We start from the raw sequence: 16689 nt of genomic DNA, 5'->3' as shown, positions 1-16689 counted from the left end.
TCTGACATAAAAGTATATGCATCTGTAATGTAACATACAGGACTTACTTTCAGTTATTGACATTAACATTATTTTAACGACATCACGAATCAACACTATAAGTATTTAAAAGATGAGACTTAAGCCTACGCTTGAAGGCTGATTTACTTGAAATATGTTTAATGCTTGCACCAAGCGGATTCCAAAACCTGGATCCAGTATGTACTAGTGTTTTAAGAGTAAATTGTGTCCTTGCACGGGGTAAGTGCAATCCTGAAGCCTGCCTTGTGTTATATCTATGAATATCACTATTAACAAGTTGTCATTCATGGGTAAGTGCTCTTCTACAACTAATGAGAACAAAAGAAAAGTTTAACAAAATAAGAAATATGAATTTGCAAAAATAAACCATTGATCTCTATAATGTTTTTGTAGTCCCAAAGATAAAGAGAGCCCAAAAATGTTGGAAAAAAATGAAGAATCTTCTGTCAAATCCAAGTTTAAATGACATCTTAGAAAAGCAATATTTACAAAAATGGTAGAAATTATTTGAATTGTTATTTCAAATTAGAAAAACTGAAAATAATGTTTGGTTCTTAAATTTGTCTCCTGAATTCTAAAAGTCCTAAATGAGTCCCATTAGGATACCTCGAACGGTTTTTAAATTACACTGTCCACAAAATTGATTACCGGTACGGACAGACTTAAGGACAGACAACCCGAACACATAATGCCTCTGGCGACACTTTTTGCCGGAGGCATAAAAAGTTTACGCACAACAGACAATGAGTGATCGTAATAGCTCACCTCCAAAGGCTACGGCTATATGACCTTTGACCCTTGACCTTTGACCCCTTTGACATCTGGTAATACACCAAGTTTCAAGAAAATACCTTGGAATATCGCATAGACATTGGGGAGATAGTGAAACTCTAGGAATTTGACCTTGGCCTCTGACCTTGAGCACGTGCAATCAAAAGTTGATAGGCACAGCTTCGTCCACTCATACATATGTTAGGTTTCATTTGGGTACCTCTAACTGTTCTTAAGTTACACTTCCCACAAATTCGATTATGGACAAATGGGCAACCAAAACAAAAAAACACAATGCCTCCAGCGACACTTCGTGGTGGAAACATTAAAAAAAGATGTACACTATATAAATAAACAAATAAATTGATTAATACAGCCACACAGTTGAACCCTGTATAAAACTTTTATCCTACCTTGAATGTGAAGGTCTCGTTGAAGACAGGATTGAGTGTCTTTCTGTGGACTTTGGTTTCATATTTCTTCTTCTTGTCAGGCAGGAGGTAGACCTTGACATATGGGTCTGAAGTACCAGAGAAGTCCATGCCAGGCAGCTCAGAGGCTTGCATGACTCCAACATTGAGCTGTCAGCATTACACAAACAAGAGATGTGCAAATTAAGAGACAAAGACTTGAGATTTCCGAACACAGTACTGCTTTGCATCATATTGTACATTTTGTGCACTGTCAACATGGAATCTTATCATGGTGTGGACATTTGCGACAATTTCATACTGACATTACTCAAGTGACCTACATAATTAAAACAAAGATGCAAACATTTGGAGAGATATTGGGTTTTGCACAATAATCATTTCTACCCAATTACAAACTGGCATAGTTGACTCAATTTGTACCAGTACTTTAATTCGACACCAGTATTAAATCAAAATTCATGCTAGAGATAACTCTGACTGCTAAAATGTATATGTACAATAGTTCCATTCAAAAAAATATCAATTTCCAAATTTTGATGTAATATGTAAATACAGAAATTACTCCAGTTTTTCATACTGACCAGGTATAACAATACTGAATCACCTCTGTTTCAAGAATGTTTGTTTGCAAGAGAACACCATCTCACTACTGAACCCTCAAGTCACAAAGTGGCACTCAAACATAGGATACAGATATCATGCTGTTGTAAGACAACAGATATCATGCTGTTGTAAGACAACAGCAATAAAATGAGTACAAAAATTCTCTCTCAAAACAAACATATGGCATACGCAAACACCAATATTTCTTGAGGAAGAGAGGTTAGTGGCAACACCTTGTCGCTCTGTGTTTGTAGTCATTGAAAGAACTATTGCATGGTGAAAGAAGGTTTTAGAAAGAGGAGAGTGGAATTCGAAGAGGGAAGCGACATAGGGAGAGCATAAGGAAAGCAAATAATGACAATTGAGAGGCAACGGTTCACTGGAAGTTGAAGTTGTACTAGTGGAGTTAGAGAATAGGAGACAGGGACGGTTAAAAAGAAGAATAGAGTGAGAACCAGGTAAAGGGGTCGGAAGTCAGTGAGAAGAGGAAGAAAGGAGGGAGAGAGAGTAGAAGGTACGAAAATCACAGAGATAAGAGAAGCAAAGAAGATGTGTCATTCCGAACAATATATTACAAAAACGAGGTGAGAGATGACAGAAGTTGGTTATCAACGTGGACTGTGACATGCAGAATCAAAACTACAATATTAAATGAGAAGAGGGGTCAGGGGTTGGGTGGATCTAGGAAGGATCATTCCTCTGGAAAAAGCTGTGGAAGAGAAAGAAAAGTGTAGTCCTGAAAAGGACTCCTGTGGAAGAGGAAGAGTGGGAGAGAAGACAAAGTAATTAGTCCCTGTAAAACTGCAAGGTGGTGAGGTGGTTCTGGACGAAAGGACCATTAAATTGTCAGGAAGTAAGAAATAGAAAGAGAAAGGGATAGAGATACATGTAGGTCAAGGAGATGTAATAGTCTATACACTAATAGAAGGAAATGGAGAATCATGAGAATTACAAAGCAAAGCTCAAAAGATCTACAATAGTATAAAGAATGACTAAGATTCTATAAGTATTTGACATTTCAGGCAGATTGACTGTCCTTCATCATAAGTGAGGTGTAACCTAAGTGGAGGTGATTCATGTACAGAGAGTACGGATCTTAAAGGATTATGTCTTGCTACTACACCCATCGCTGGTTCCAACAGACGCTTACAATGATGCAGATCATCCACAGCACAGACGTCTGCCCTATCTATTCCTTATATGGTTCCGCATTCTGCAGACAACCCACCAACACCTGTGCTAATGCTCCAAACATCTATTATGCTCTTCAATTAGAATGCTCCTTTCCCTCAACAGAACACCTGGATGTCATCAAACACCACAATGCACTACCATGCACATGAACATCCCGTTGCCTTGTCTACTTTGGGCAATGATCTCCATAGAGGTCTGCACTCTCCATACAACTCACCTCCATTTAGATTATGCTTCACGTCTGATGAAGGACAGTCAATTTACCTGCAATGTTCAGTGTCTTAGTCATTCTTTATACTAGATCTCTAGAACTTTGCTCAGTCGTTTTCACATATCTCTACTTCTTTCCAGGTGATTAACTGTTCTTTGTCAGACAGGAGGTATTAAATTAGGCTTGGACATTCCACTAGAGTTGATTCAGTGAGGATAAAATGCCCTAAAGCCGCCTGTTCATCATCTTTGGGTTGATTTCTGCGCAAACACCAACATGCACGCATGCCGTGCAAAATACTGTATTTCACAGCAAAGATGGTTTAGAGCGGAGCTTCGGGCGCGCTATCATTTTGTTTTGCAGTTGAGTTTGCCGCTAGGCCATCAGTTGTACATCGACTGATGTCATCCAAAAGGGAGCCGAAATCATAGCTGTTTCTCGGTCAGGAAAGCAAAAAGAATACGGCTTTTTGGTTCTGTCTGATTAAGCCTTCGGGTATCTAAAATGCCATATATATTGACATTGTTCATGCTCTTAGCTTTCTATTGATGTATGATTTGCCATATTTCAGAAATTTCAACAGGTAGTCAGTTTAACATAGTAAACTGTATGCACAGCGCGCGCCTCATACCACTTCTGCAGGGATCTAAACGTTAGTGACCACTCATTCAGAGTTTAGATCGAGCACGATACAACTCCTGAACCTCTTACAGCAAACCTCGCTACCTCATTTACAGCACCATGCACACTTCAAACACAGAGCCAACATTTTTTCCCTTGTGCAAATATCTACATTTACTATGTCTCTCTTCCACTTTCCTGAAAATTACCTTTCCTTCTTGAAAATCATAATCCAAAGAAAACTGCAGCTTGCCCAGTTTGATCTCAGATTTAACGGAGTCAGTGTCTCCCTCTTCATCGGCTCCATTATCTAGATCATCAACATCAGGCTGTATCTGTAGCAAGAGAGCAATGTCAGAAAGCTGGTCAATTCTAACATATCTGTCATTAATTCATCAAGCCATACCATGCCCTTCCACTGAATCACGACAGTTTAATGGAATTGCATACAATGTACAATTGTATACTGACTCATTGATGCTTTATAGGTTGTAGTGTAGCCCTCATGTGTAATTACTATACAATGTACGTAGGCTTGTAGAGTGAGATGAGATTAGTCAAAAATACAGAATCCAGCTGTAGCACACACAACCTGTACATAGTATGATGTCACATCAACGAAAATATCACACGCATGCATTTATTCTTTTTTATGATAGATATCATACTCACTTTAAGAATTCACCATTGTCACAGTTTGTGACATACTCACAAAAATATACACATATTGACATTACAAACATTCCAATACACATTTAGTGAGTTGAATTAATCTAGCTGAACAAGTTTTATACAGCGCACCCAATTGTTTGAAAATCTCCTTTGTAGCAAATCCACAGTACTCAAATTTTGTTAATGAATTTATGAATGCAGTGCAGAGGTGAAGACCACAAAGGGAAAAGCAGCTATGCATACAAGATTTTTTTCAGAACTTTTACAACTTACTTTCACATGTAGTCTTAGAATATAGAGAAATCAGACTATTGCTGACAGTCAACTACACGTACGTAAGATGGCTCTATCTATTATGCAATAACTTGATCAATGCATTATGAACATGCCCCTACATTTTAATTTTGATGAGTCAAGATTATATCAGTTTCATTTTTAGCAACCTTTTGAATTCCTCCATAATTTCAGACAATTATTTGCTAATTTATTTCCATCTTTCTCATAGCTAAAAAATCACATTTTCAGAAAAAGACAGCAATCTTTGACCTTGAACTGTGAATGATTATCCCCATTATCATTTTCATGCAAATAATTGTCACTTCATTTCTATCTTGTCCAAAAAGTTACACTATCCAGCGTTGACGTTTTTAGCTTGAGTAATTACTGCAAATGACCGTTTTGACCACTAAAATATGACAGTGAATGTTGACCTTGACCGTTCACTGTTTGCATGACTGTAAACATATGCAGTCAAAGCCAAAAGGGACTGATGTCATCACATCATGTGTCTCCTTTTGCAACAATTCTTTCTCTTGATTGATACACAGAAGGCAATGTGACATAAAAATATAGACTGATATACAATGTAATGATACTTGCACACACACAATGTACCCAACAAACAATTTACATGTACTATCCACATTGGGTGTATGATTTCAAGATCAGTTCAAGTGCTGGCGCTGGTACTATGTCCCACAAAACTGCATGAAGTCAAGCTCTACCACTGTCGATCAGATTAACAGAACCAACACAGATCATGATTATCAATACCCAATGCTATAGTGTTACATCTTCACACCTTTATGAAATTGCACAAGAATTGCACTACAAAAGAAGAAGAAAAAAAAGTTACTGTGTTTTTGATATTCAAGTAAAACATGAAAAGATTCAACCATAAATGCTTTGTATATGACACAAGCTAGTGTACTGCAGCAAGATTAAAATGCCACAAATTTCTGAACATCTTCAAAGATTCAAAGACAACTCGATTTCATGAGCTTCAAGCAATCTGCATACATTTGTACAGTAGGCAAGGACAAAAAAAAAGAGCAACATGTTTATTGGTGGTCAGAACGCAAATTCATGGCTTTATAACAATAACTTTCATTCGCTATCAGTTTCAGAGGAGACAATGAAGAACAGCTCTTGATGAAACCTTCAACTGTATACATTTAAAAAGGTTTTGAGTTGTAAGATCTACATATGTTGTAAAATAGCTGCTGTCTATGCATGACAATTCACAATTCTGTACATATCATATCACAGCAGCTGTGTTTTATAAAACATTGTCCTATAAAGCAGAGTGATCTACATGTATAAGATTAATTCAGAGAGCAGCATACAAACAGCTTCTGAAAATTGCATAAGTAAAGAAAGAAAAATACTGATAGTTTCTTTTCCCTTTTTAAATGTACTAAAGGCAAAGCCATGCACGCGAAGGCTTAACATATTAAAGATAGTATGAGGGCAGCCATTTGCTAATGCTCATGATGCCTTCAGTGACCCAGCACTGCAGCACAAAGACTTCCCCTAATACTGTACGAGCTGAAATTTTTGCATACAGATATTTTCGCGAATTGCTACTTGGAGGACATTTTCGCGTGTTGTTAATTTCGAGGTTGCGAGGGTCTAACTGAACTTACTCATTCGCGCATTGTTATTTTCGCGTGTTGTTATTTTCGCGGTTCAAAGGCGATACGCGAAATTCGTGACAATAAAACCACACCAAAAATTTCAGCCCGTACAGTAGTATTCAACCTCATACTAGTTTCATATACACGAGGCAGTTTAGCATACAGCATTGATCATGCAAATGGCATAGTGTATTCTTATCACAACTGATGAAGTCATATGGCCCATACAAAACTATCTAGCTGATTCTTAAAACCATGACCTACATATTGTATGTACAAAGTCTCGGGATCATGAGTGGGATTCACACTGATGCAAATAATTAGCAGGATACAAATCTTGAGATTTGCATCGGTATCCAAGTCACAAGAGTTTTGCCCGTGTGGACATAAAAATCCCACAACACTGGAAATTGTGACTAAAATCCCAGGAAATCTTTCAATAATTTCTGAATTATTACCATAATTTGAGAAATAGTGCAATTATTTACACAGCAGTGAGAATGTGAATGCTGGAGCTAAAAATCTCAAGATTTTTCATTCCGTCATTCAAAACATGCACAATTGAACAGCGCATGAACAAAAGGGCAAGGGTTACTATTTGGTAGATTTCAGGCATGCACAGTATGGCTCACAAATTATCACAATTGGGAATTAGCAGGATATTTCTGTGCATCATTTTTTTTTTGCCACCAAAAAAAAAAACCAAGGCAAGTGCCAAATTGTGTCTCACTCATTCGCGTACAAGGAATCCATATTTTCTATAACTCCCAGAAGTTAATTGACCTGCTTATGACCTTTGACCTTGTGGTGACCTTCAACACCCCAAGGGACATTTACCACCCAAGTTTGGTCACAAACGGACATAGGGATCAAAAGTAATGAGCCATAATCGAAATGCGCCATAAAAACTTAACATTGGGCCCTAAAAATTTGACCCCTTTCTGTGACCTTTGACCTTGTGATGACCTTTAACTCCCCACGGGACATCTACCGTCCAAGTTTGGTCACAAACGGACATAGGGATCAAAAGTTATGAGCCACAATCAAAACGCGCCCTAAAAACATAACATTAGGCCCTAAAAGTTTGTTGACCCCTGTCTGTGACCTTTGACCTCGTGACGACCTTCACCTCCCCAAGGGACATCTTCCATCCAAGTTTGGTCACAAACGGACAAAAGGGATCAAAAGTTATGAGCCATAAACGAAATGCGCCCTAAAAACTTAACATTGGGTCCTAAAAGTTCGTTGACCCCTGTCTGTGACCTTTGACCTTGCGGTAACCTTCAACTTCCCAAGAGACATCTACCATCACCCAAGTTTGATTGCCATTTTAGCAACATGTGCTGAGTTACGTGTGATAAGAGTCTTGCAAGTAAACTTTAATGTATGACCTCAAATGACCTTTGACCTTATCATGTGACCTCTTCAGCACCATAACATGAAGGTACCCCCAGTGCATCCATCACCCAAGTTTGATTGCCATTGTAGCAACATGTGTCGAGTTACGTGTGATAAGAGTCTTGCAAGTAAACTTTAACGTACGACCTCAAATGACCTTTGACCTTATCCTGTGACCTCCAATGGCACCATAACATGAAGGTACCCCCAGTGAGCATCTATGACCCAAGTTAGGTGGTAATCCAAGCAACTTATGTGAAGTTATTTGTCAAAAGAGTCTTGCAGGTAAACTTTAACATAGAAAAGAGAGTCTTGCACATACTCTTTAATATATGACCTCAAATGATCTTTGACATCATCACATGACCTCCCACAACACCATAACATGAAGATACCCCTAGTGCTTCTATCACCCAAGTGTGGCTGCCATTGCTGTAACAGTTGCCAAGTTATGCATCATCAGAGAGTCTTGCAGGTAAACTTTAACATTTGTGACGGACGACGGACGGACGACGGACGGACGCCATTTGGATCCCTTAGTCTCGCCTTCACCTCCGGTGGGCGAGACAAAAATTGTATTTGGATCAGGATCATTATCCCGCTATTTTGTCTGTTTGAAAGTGAACATTTTCTCAACATTCCCGGAACAAACAAACACACACACACACACACACACACAGAGCTCATTAGGCCTCATAAACATTGTCTGCACTGAGTACTGAAAGGTAAAACTTTTCCTTATTTTCTTTCTGTTGCCTAGAGGATAACTGCATGACTGTATCTTACAAACCATAAATAAATATTCAAAAGAGATCTCTTAAACTTGTGCCATCTAGTAACTCCACAATTTCTAATCCCAAATTGAAATATTTCCCTACCACTTGAAATGTTAATTACTTCAATCTTTTATTCAGTGTCGAAGTAACAATACAAACAATCTCAGAAGCATTCAAGCTAAATATGAATTTCCCAGTAGTGGCAGTGGCAGTGGCACAGGATTTAGAGCTCTTGTAGTTGAACACACAGATATGGGCCAAATTACATCCTGTCCACATTTGACGTTTCTGAGCCATCTAGATAAAGGCCAATATAAGGTGCAAACAATCACTTCCACCCACCCAGCAGGTAGAGACACTCATATGGTGATCATAATAATTGTTGTGTTGTAAGTAGAGGTATTTAATGAAAATACATAATGTTTTTGTTTTTGTTATTGCTGTTTGACAAAGGTTTTATACACAGCTTTTATACTTTTGTGCATTAGAGAATATAGTATCTCTGGATGAATGTTCACATTTGTACCATCATATTACTGTAATATTTGTTGGACAAGCTGATTTTGCAAATGGTAGTATGATAACCAATCACTTCATAATCATCTCAGATGCAATATTGACTTGATATAAGGAAGACTTGCCTTTCCCAAATAGACCATGTGCTCAATGAGGCTAGCACACAGAAGATTTGATGGGCATGCAGGTATGGCAGGGTAGTGGACATGAAATGCAGCCAGCACTTATGCATCTATAACATACTACAGTATTGTAAATAAACACTTTTCACATCTAATTTTCTAAATGATTATTTCAAGTGGTGGTTATCAAATCTTTATTTCTTATAAGCTTCAAACACAAGCACACACACACACACACACACACACACACACACACACAAATACAGCCCAACATTGAGCTTCATGCTTTTTCTTACACATGTTTACATAACATATCCAATGATACAGAAGAATATGAAAAAGACCCTTATTTCAATATCACTGATAATACTCATGAATAAAATCCACTCATGCTGCTTGTACTTGATCACATCAAATGGTGCTTCACACGATAAAGCTCCAAATTGTATTGGCGATTGTTATATTAGCAACCATCATTTCCATTAGCATCCAGATCTGGCTGCCATTTTGGGAGAGTTAGAATAAAATTTCTGCTCTTACTGGTTTTGTAAAAAAAAAGACATCATGAGACATTAGAGGGAAATTGACAAAACTCTTCATCCTGCATGGATCCGTTAGGTAGACTGAGAGAACTGCAGTTTTTGAGGCAATATGGTTAGGTGATGTGGCCTTGCTCTTTCATATGTGGTGAAGCACATCGCTGGATGCTATGGCAGGATAGATCTAGAAAGGTCATCATGGCATCTCTTAAAGGTCAGCAGAGGAGGAAGAGTGCGGAAAATGGCAAGTAGGCCATGAATGTTCCATTGTGGAGTTATTGTATTCATCACACACATTCTACAATGCCAGATAAATTTCTTCATACTCTGCATTACTAAAGATATTTTGGAACTTACAAGTATTTCACAGTTACTTCAAATTTTTGTTTTAATTAACACTACTGGAAATGTCGTTCACTACCAAAACAACAATGTCCATGATATGCAAAGACAGTATATTTCTGTAAAAGTCTAAACATTGTGAGCTTCTTCATTCATAAATACTTATGCAAATATATTGTTTACTCCTTTTGCACAAAGATAACCTATTTCTGCTTTAATAATGTACAGACTAACTTTCCTTTCTAGATTCCACTGCAGATAGAGATTGTCCTTTACTGGGTGCATTTACACTCAATTTGCAACTTCTCGGCAAAATCAGCATTTTGAAACGCTGATCCAAAACGCTGATCTAAAACAGCGTCTATTAGGATACTGTTTATGCTCAATTTTTTTTGAGCTGATGAAAGAGTTGATTTTGCCAGCATGCACTGTACATGTGCATTGTTGAAAAACTAAAAACCCCCATTGTAGCAAGCCATTCAGCTTACATACAACATGTAGTAAATATACACAATTTTGCATAAATTACATGTATGCTTCCCATGTAAACATGATTTGAGAGACTCGCCAATCGTAAAAGTGATAAATTGCATTTAGAGAGAATTGCCAATATTGGAAATGCACCTTTTGTTCGCTTTTACTCACATTTTGAAACAGCACTTATAGCAACGTGAGTCTGGATGCAACAATGTTTTGCACTAAACACATACTTCACAAAACCCGAGTATGAAGGGAGTGAAGCATAAATGCACTCTTCAAAACTTCCCTTTTATGTATAACATCAAAATAAAGAATATATTACTTTACTTGGAAAACATACAACCTTTCAACAGGTTTGCGCAGCCATCTTTTTTTTAATGAGAGTATATGAGAGTATATTAGGCATATTTTATGATATCACACCGCATCAGATTATTTTGTGATGCAGAATCTATAATTTTGTTGTACTCCGATCAATATTTGTAAACATTTATTACATTGTACATTTGACTGTTTGTAAACATTATGTGATCAAAACGCAGTTTCAGTGTGACGAATGTACACTTATAATCAGTAATGCCGTGTGGTGGGAGAATGAGAATTTGTAGTGTCTGTATGTGTTTCTGTGTGTGAGAGTCACTTATTGGATGTGATGAAGAGATGATTGTGTGTATGTGTTTATGAGTGTACCTGTGTCTGCGCGTGCGTATGCGTTTGTGAGAGAGAGAGGGAGGGGAAAGATGTGAACACAATGTAAGAAAAGGAAGTAACCGCATTTATAATGAATAATGTTGTAAATGATTTTAATTGTTATTCTTTAAATTGTGATGAATGATTTGAAAATTGTAAATACTTTCTTTTTTTAATCAACTATGTATTGTGTGAACAAATGTTGCAATTCAGCCTTTTGGCTGCGAGAACATTTCATTTAATAAACCATACCAAACCAAACCAATAAAGAAACATTTTAATGGTATACTTAAGCCTTTCATCGACAGATATTCACTAATTCAATTGATTAATATGGTATTAAGTCAACCATATTGACACAAAAGTGAAAAGGCGGGGGAAATAAAAAATGAGGACATTTAGTGTGTTGTGTACACTGATCAGCCAGCCCCGGTTACTCAACTCCTCCACAGCAGGAAATCTTGTCCACATACACTAGACACCATTTTCATCAGACACAACACATTACATGCATTTACGGCCTTGACTGTAATAAAAGAGATTTATAAAAGAGAAGAGCAAGGATGAAATTCTGGCTGCACTTCACTCCTTTCCATGCAAATGCATCACATCTGTTTCATTGTCATTCCACACTGGCAGAAGGTATATGTGACTTTGAAAATGGGATCATTATAAAAGTTTTGCATTAGTGTTGTGTTTTGGTCCGGTTCAGAGTCATTGGTACTGACTTTTGATAGTCAATCACATTTTAGCTACTGTACAAAGCTGTTGTATCTTTTACATGTTACAACTTTCTCAGCATGCTCTGATGACTCGGTAATTTTGAGCTGTTGAAGTTATGAAACACAAAAATTTGATACCACAAAAGGCCAGCAATTTCAATTTCCATATATCTCATTTTCCTTCACAGCAGAGTGCACTGCCTGGGAAAACTCAAGACACCTTGTTTGATGTATGGTATGACAAGGACTTGACTGGGTATATAATATGTACCACTGCCAAACTACTTTAATGGACAATGCCTTGCTCCACCAAAAGAGATATGGTCAATCTCTTTCATTCATTATCTAAATTCTAAATGACTGAAAATTCAACAAGTACAAATAATCGTGTTACTTAAAAACTTCATGTACAGTCATCCACAAACATCAAAATTTCAACAGTTTTTTTTTCATGAAAATTTATGGGGCAGGATATTACCAGCTATACAGATCTATGCTTCAAAACAGGTCAAACAAATTAAAGTGCTTGTGCTTGTTTCACTTCTCTTTCATGGGCATTGGAGACAGCACATTCTTAGGGCAATTCCATTAAACAGTTGGGGAGAATAATATCACCTTATTTTATTCATCAGATATCACAGTTGTAGTGGTCTTCACACTGTACTTGCAGAATATTCTTTTCTTTTCTTTTGCATTTTATTTTCTTGCCCATCACTGCACTTCATTCAACTTACTCAAAAGTGTTCACTAAGGTTACATAATATTGAAAAAATATTAATATCACCAAATGCACTATCCTAACATTTGTAAGAAATGACGGGCAAGTTGAATTCAATGGTACATGTGGCAAAATTGTAATGTACACATTTCAAGTGATGATGATGATGATGATCTACAGCATTTGTATAGTGCCATACATGGACAATGTAGTACATACTGTTGCAGAAATATTCAAAGGTGCAGACTCCTCCAAGAGAGTTAGCAATTGAATGCCTGGTGAAAAATGTGAGTCTTGAGTGAGGCTTTGAAGTGATCCAGTTTGTCAATTTCACAGAGAAAAGAAGGGAGGGTGTTCCATAGGCGAGGAGTGATAGAGGAAAATGCGCAGTCTCTATATCCCTTGAGATGTGTAATGGGCATCTGGAGAGTATAAGGCCAGATGAACCAAGGCCACTGCAAGGCTGACACCTCTCGATTAGGAAGACAGGTTTCCTGGGGCGTGACCATGAATGGCCCCAGTGCAGAGATTTTATAATTTCAATTCCAATATCATCTCAACAGCTACTCTAGTATATATTCAAAATTATGCCCTTGTAAAGATGTGCAATCTAGTCACCACAAAAATCAGAATGAACTCTGTACCATAGGATAAAATAACAACTTCCCAAGTTCTTTGTATTTCACAATGAAATTCATAGAAAATAGTCATGGAGGAAAACCTCACATTTTAAAGCTAAAACACAGCTCTAAAAGGGCTCAAAATTCCTCTCCCACCATTTGGAATTTGCTTGCAATAATATATCAAAAAGCTCTACCCAAGACACCTGTCTGGCTAACATAATTTGCAATGAATGAAATTGAGCAACTTGAGTAACTTGAGTCAAAGTAGACTTTGCGACATGTTCCCTTCTTCTGTCTGTTCGTGTCCATCAGACCCTTTTTCCCCCCCTCTCTTTAAAGAGGATATAAGTCACATGAAGCAATCTGAATGGTTGCTCCCAAAGACAGGAGACCTGATAAACTTCATTACTCTTGAATAGTCTGTCATGTAGTCATCAAACTACAACATCAGGGGAGGCAATCAATTTAACCCATTCCATACGAGAACCTGGTGGTCTGTGTATTAAGTTTATGGGGATTTCAGAATTTAGTATGGAGTGGGTTAACAATTCTGTGGAATATCTTGCTCATACATGTAGGCCCCTTCAACCCTTAGCTCTTACAACTACCTTTAAACAGGAATGAAACTAAAACTAATATCCATTGTGAATTGAGTGAATGCAGCAATAATCTATATATAACTTCTGATTCTAGAGAAGATTTATAAAGATTCCTTCATTTGGGGGATTTGGGACCCCTGGGGCCCCCTGGGTGGGGCATGGTGCCCATTTTGACAAATTGAGATCCTAACCCCCTAGGGATGCTACCTGCCAAGTTTGGTGAAAATAGGTCATGGGGTTCTCAAGAAGAAGATAAAAATGTACAATTTAGGCCCCATTAGGACCCCTCCTCACCCCCTCCCCTGGGTCCCAAGGGGGGCACCCCTAATTCTGCCATGAACAAACTTGAAACTACAGTCATCAATGTACTAACTCATAGTATTAACTTAGCTCTATCACTTCTGGTTCTAGAGAAGAAGATTTTTGCAGATATTCCTTAATTTTGGGGGGTTTGGGCCCCCTGGGGGCCCCCTGGGTGGGGCATGGTGCCCATTTTCACAAATTGATTTCCTAACCCCCTAGGGATGCTACCTACCAAGTTTGGTGAAAATGGGTCATGGGGTTCTCAAGTAAAAACAGAACACATCAGTGAAAAATTTTAGGAAAATCAGACAATCCTTACTTTAAACAAGAATGAAACTAAAATTAATATCCATTGTAAATTAAGTAAATGCAGCAATAATAGCAGAACACATTAGTAAAAGTTTGAGGAAAATCAGACAATCCTTTCATAAAGTATACATTTATACAGTTTTGGTGCAGCCATCGCTGGATGATAAGACTACTACAGTTTCTGACATTGCATGTATAATTGTACAATGATATAGAGAAAAAATACAGAGAATTTCACAGAATATCATTTCTTATGAAAAATACACATTCCCTCAACTTGTTATTGACAGATACTGACATACATTTAAGACAACATTATTCCCCCTACTTTCTGAAAGAATTTAAAGTCAAATGTTCTTAAATTATGCTAGAAAAGTGGAAATATATCGAATTGTGTCTATATTTTCTGCACATTGTTGTAAAAATATACATCTTGAACTGTTGTAGTCTTCCTTATCGAGTGATGTCAGTACTAAAACTCTGGAAATTCACAACTTTTGAAAGGATTGTCTGATTTTCCTCAAACTTCAATGTTTTTTCTACTAATGTTGCTGCATTCCCTCATATCACAATAATACTTGGGTTTCATTCTCCTTTATCACAATATACCTGATCTTTATCCCTTGGAAGATTTAAATGAATCTCCTATCAAATCCTGATTTTGTATTTCATTTATCATTTTTGCTAAATGGTCACAGGCATTTACACATTAAAATTGCACGTCATTACTCTTGCACATTTGCATTATTTCAATAAGGAGACTTGATGAATATCAACTGATATGACAATGATGACGATAGTCATCATAATCATTGAAACAATACTCATAATACAACTGTAACAACAGAAAATGATAGTATAGTGTTTACTATTCAGCATTTTTTTTTTTTTTTTTTGAATTGATGTACTAAAGTCTCAGAAGTACTTACTTATAAGTGATTGTTGTTTTAATGTTTGGAGAATTGGCATTTTGACTTTGGTCTTAAAACATGGTTTTTAAATGTAATGCCCAAAAATAGTTACATTGCAATTCTATGATCACATAAAATGAACTTACAGTTATATCTACATTTAAAAAAAATATCTTAAATACCCTATTACCATGGTTTAATTCCATGAGTGTTGGGACAAGAAAAGTCCATGCATGATGAATACAGTATACCTACATGCTGTGCAGTCACTGTCAGCAAACACTGTTCTTCTTCCACTACACATTCCATCACCGGAGAGAGTTTATCTGATTGCTCCTTAACGTATTTCTCTCTGTACGATCTAATCCTATTCCCTCTTCCATCACCTGCTATCTTGCCACTGGCAAGTGATCTCTTGAGCTCCCTAAAACCTGCCACAAACTATCCGAAGTGTAGACAAAATGAATGACAGAGAAATTGTTGTACAATGATTAAGGGCAGTGGTAATACATGCATGCAGACAGTGATAGAAAACAAAGAAAGGAACATGTGGAAACATTCAGAGACAAAGGATAACAACATGACTGCGAATCAAATGGTACATGTACATGAGACTCCATAAGCTGTTATTTTCTCGTACAGTGCACTCCCGTTATAACGAAATGCTCGGGACCAGCAGTTTTCTTTCGTTAAAACGAAATTTCGTTATAAACGAACAAATACAATAAATAACGAAAACAAGGAAACCACGTTATATATCACATTCTGTTTGTTGAACACTCATCATACACTGGAAAGCTATGTGAAAGGGGGTGGTACCTTTTTTATTTCGTTTGAATATTACATTTAAAAGAGAGCACAAAGTTGTTTGTATATTGTCACACAACCATGTTTAGAAAATGACGGTTTAGGATTCGGTTACAGTTCGCTATTCCAAAGGTTCGTTTCTTATTTAAGTTCATCACTCCGAAGGCTCCTTATTCCGAAGTTTTGCCATTCCCGGGATTCTGAAGGTTTGTTCATTTGAAGCTTTGCTCTTCTGAAGATTCGTTTTTCCGAAAGTTCATATTTAGAAATAAATATATTGTTCATTTTCCGAAGGTTTGTTGATCGGAAAATGAAATGAGGGTCATCATTCCGAAGGTTTGTAAATCAAAATATGAGAAAGGTTCACTATTCCGAAGGTTTGTTGTTCCGA

At 37.2% G+C, this 16689-nt stretch overlaps 1 protein-coding gene across 3 annotated transcripts in view; it reads right to left on the bottom strand.

The window, feature by feature from the left end:
- LOC139726553 (synaptotagmin-1-like) overlaps positions 1-16689 on the bottom strand; it is a 102007-nt gene that overhangs the window by 20392 nt on the left and 64926 nt on the right. For 2 of the 3 annotated variants that reach the window (XM_071637542.1, XM_071637543.1), the window contains exons 4-5: positions 4065-4190; positions 1206-1373 (exon numbers count right to left, since the gene is read on the bottom strand). In XM_071637542.1, coding sequence (XP_071493643.1) covers positions 1206-1373; positions 4065-4190 — 294 coding nt within the window. The remainder of the gene's footprint in view (positions 1-1205; positions 1374-4064; positions 4191-16689) is intronic. The other variant, XM_071637544.1, reaches the window with a different exon arrangement.

Source organism: Diadema antillarum, unplaced genomic scaffold (genome assembly GCF_040938485.1).
Source record: "Diadema antillarum isolate AM-2024a unplaced genomic scaffold, OU_Dant_1.0 seq00000089_RagTag, whole genome shotgun sequence".
In the NCBI taxonomy this organism is placed as follows: Eukaryota; Metazoa; Echinodermata; class Echinoidea; order Diadematoida; family Diadematidae; genus Diadema; species Diadema antillarum.
This window is presented reverse-complemented; position numbering and strand designations above follow the sequence as displayed.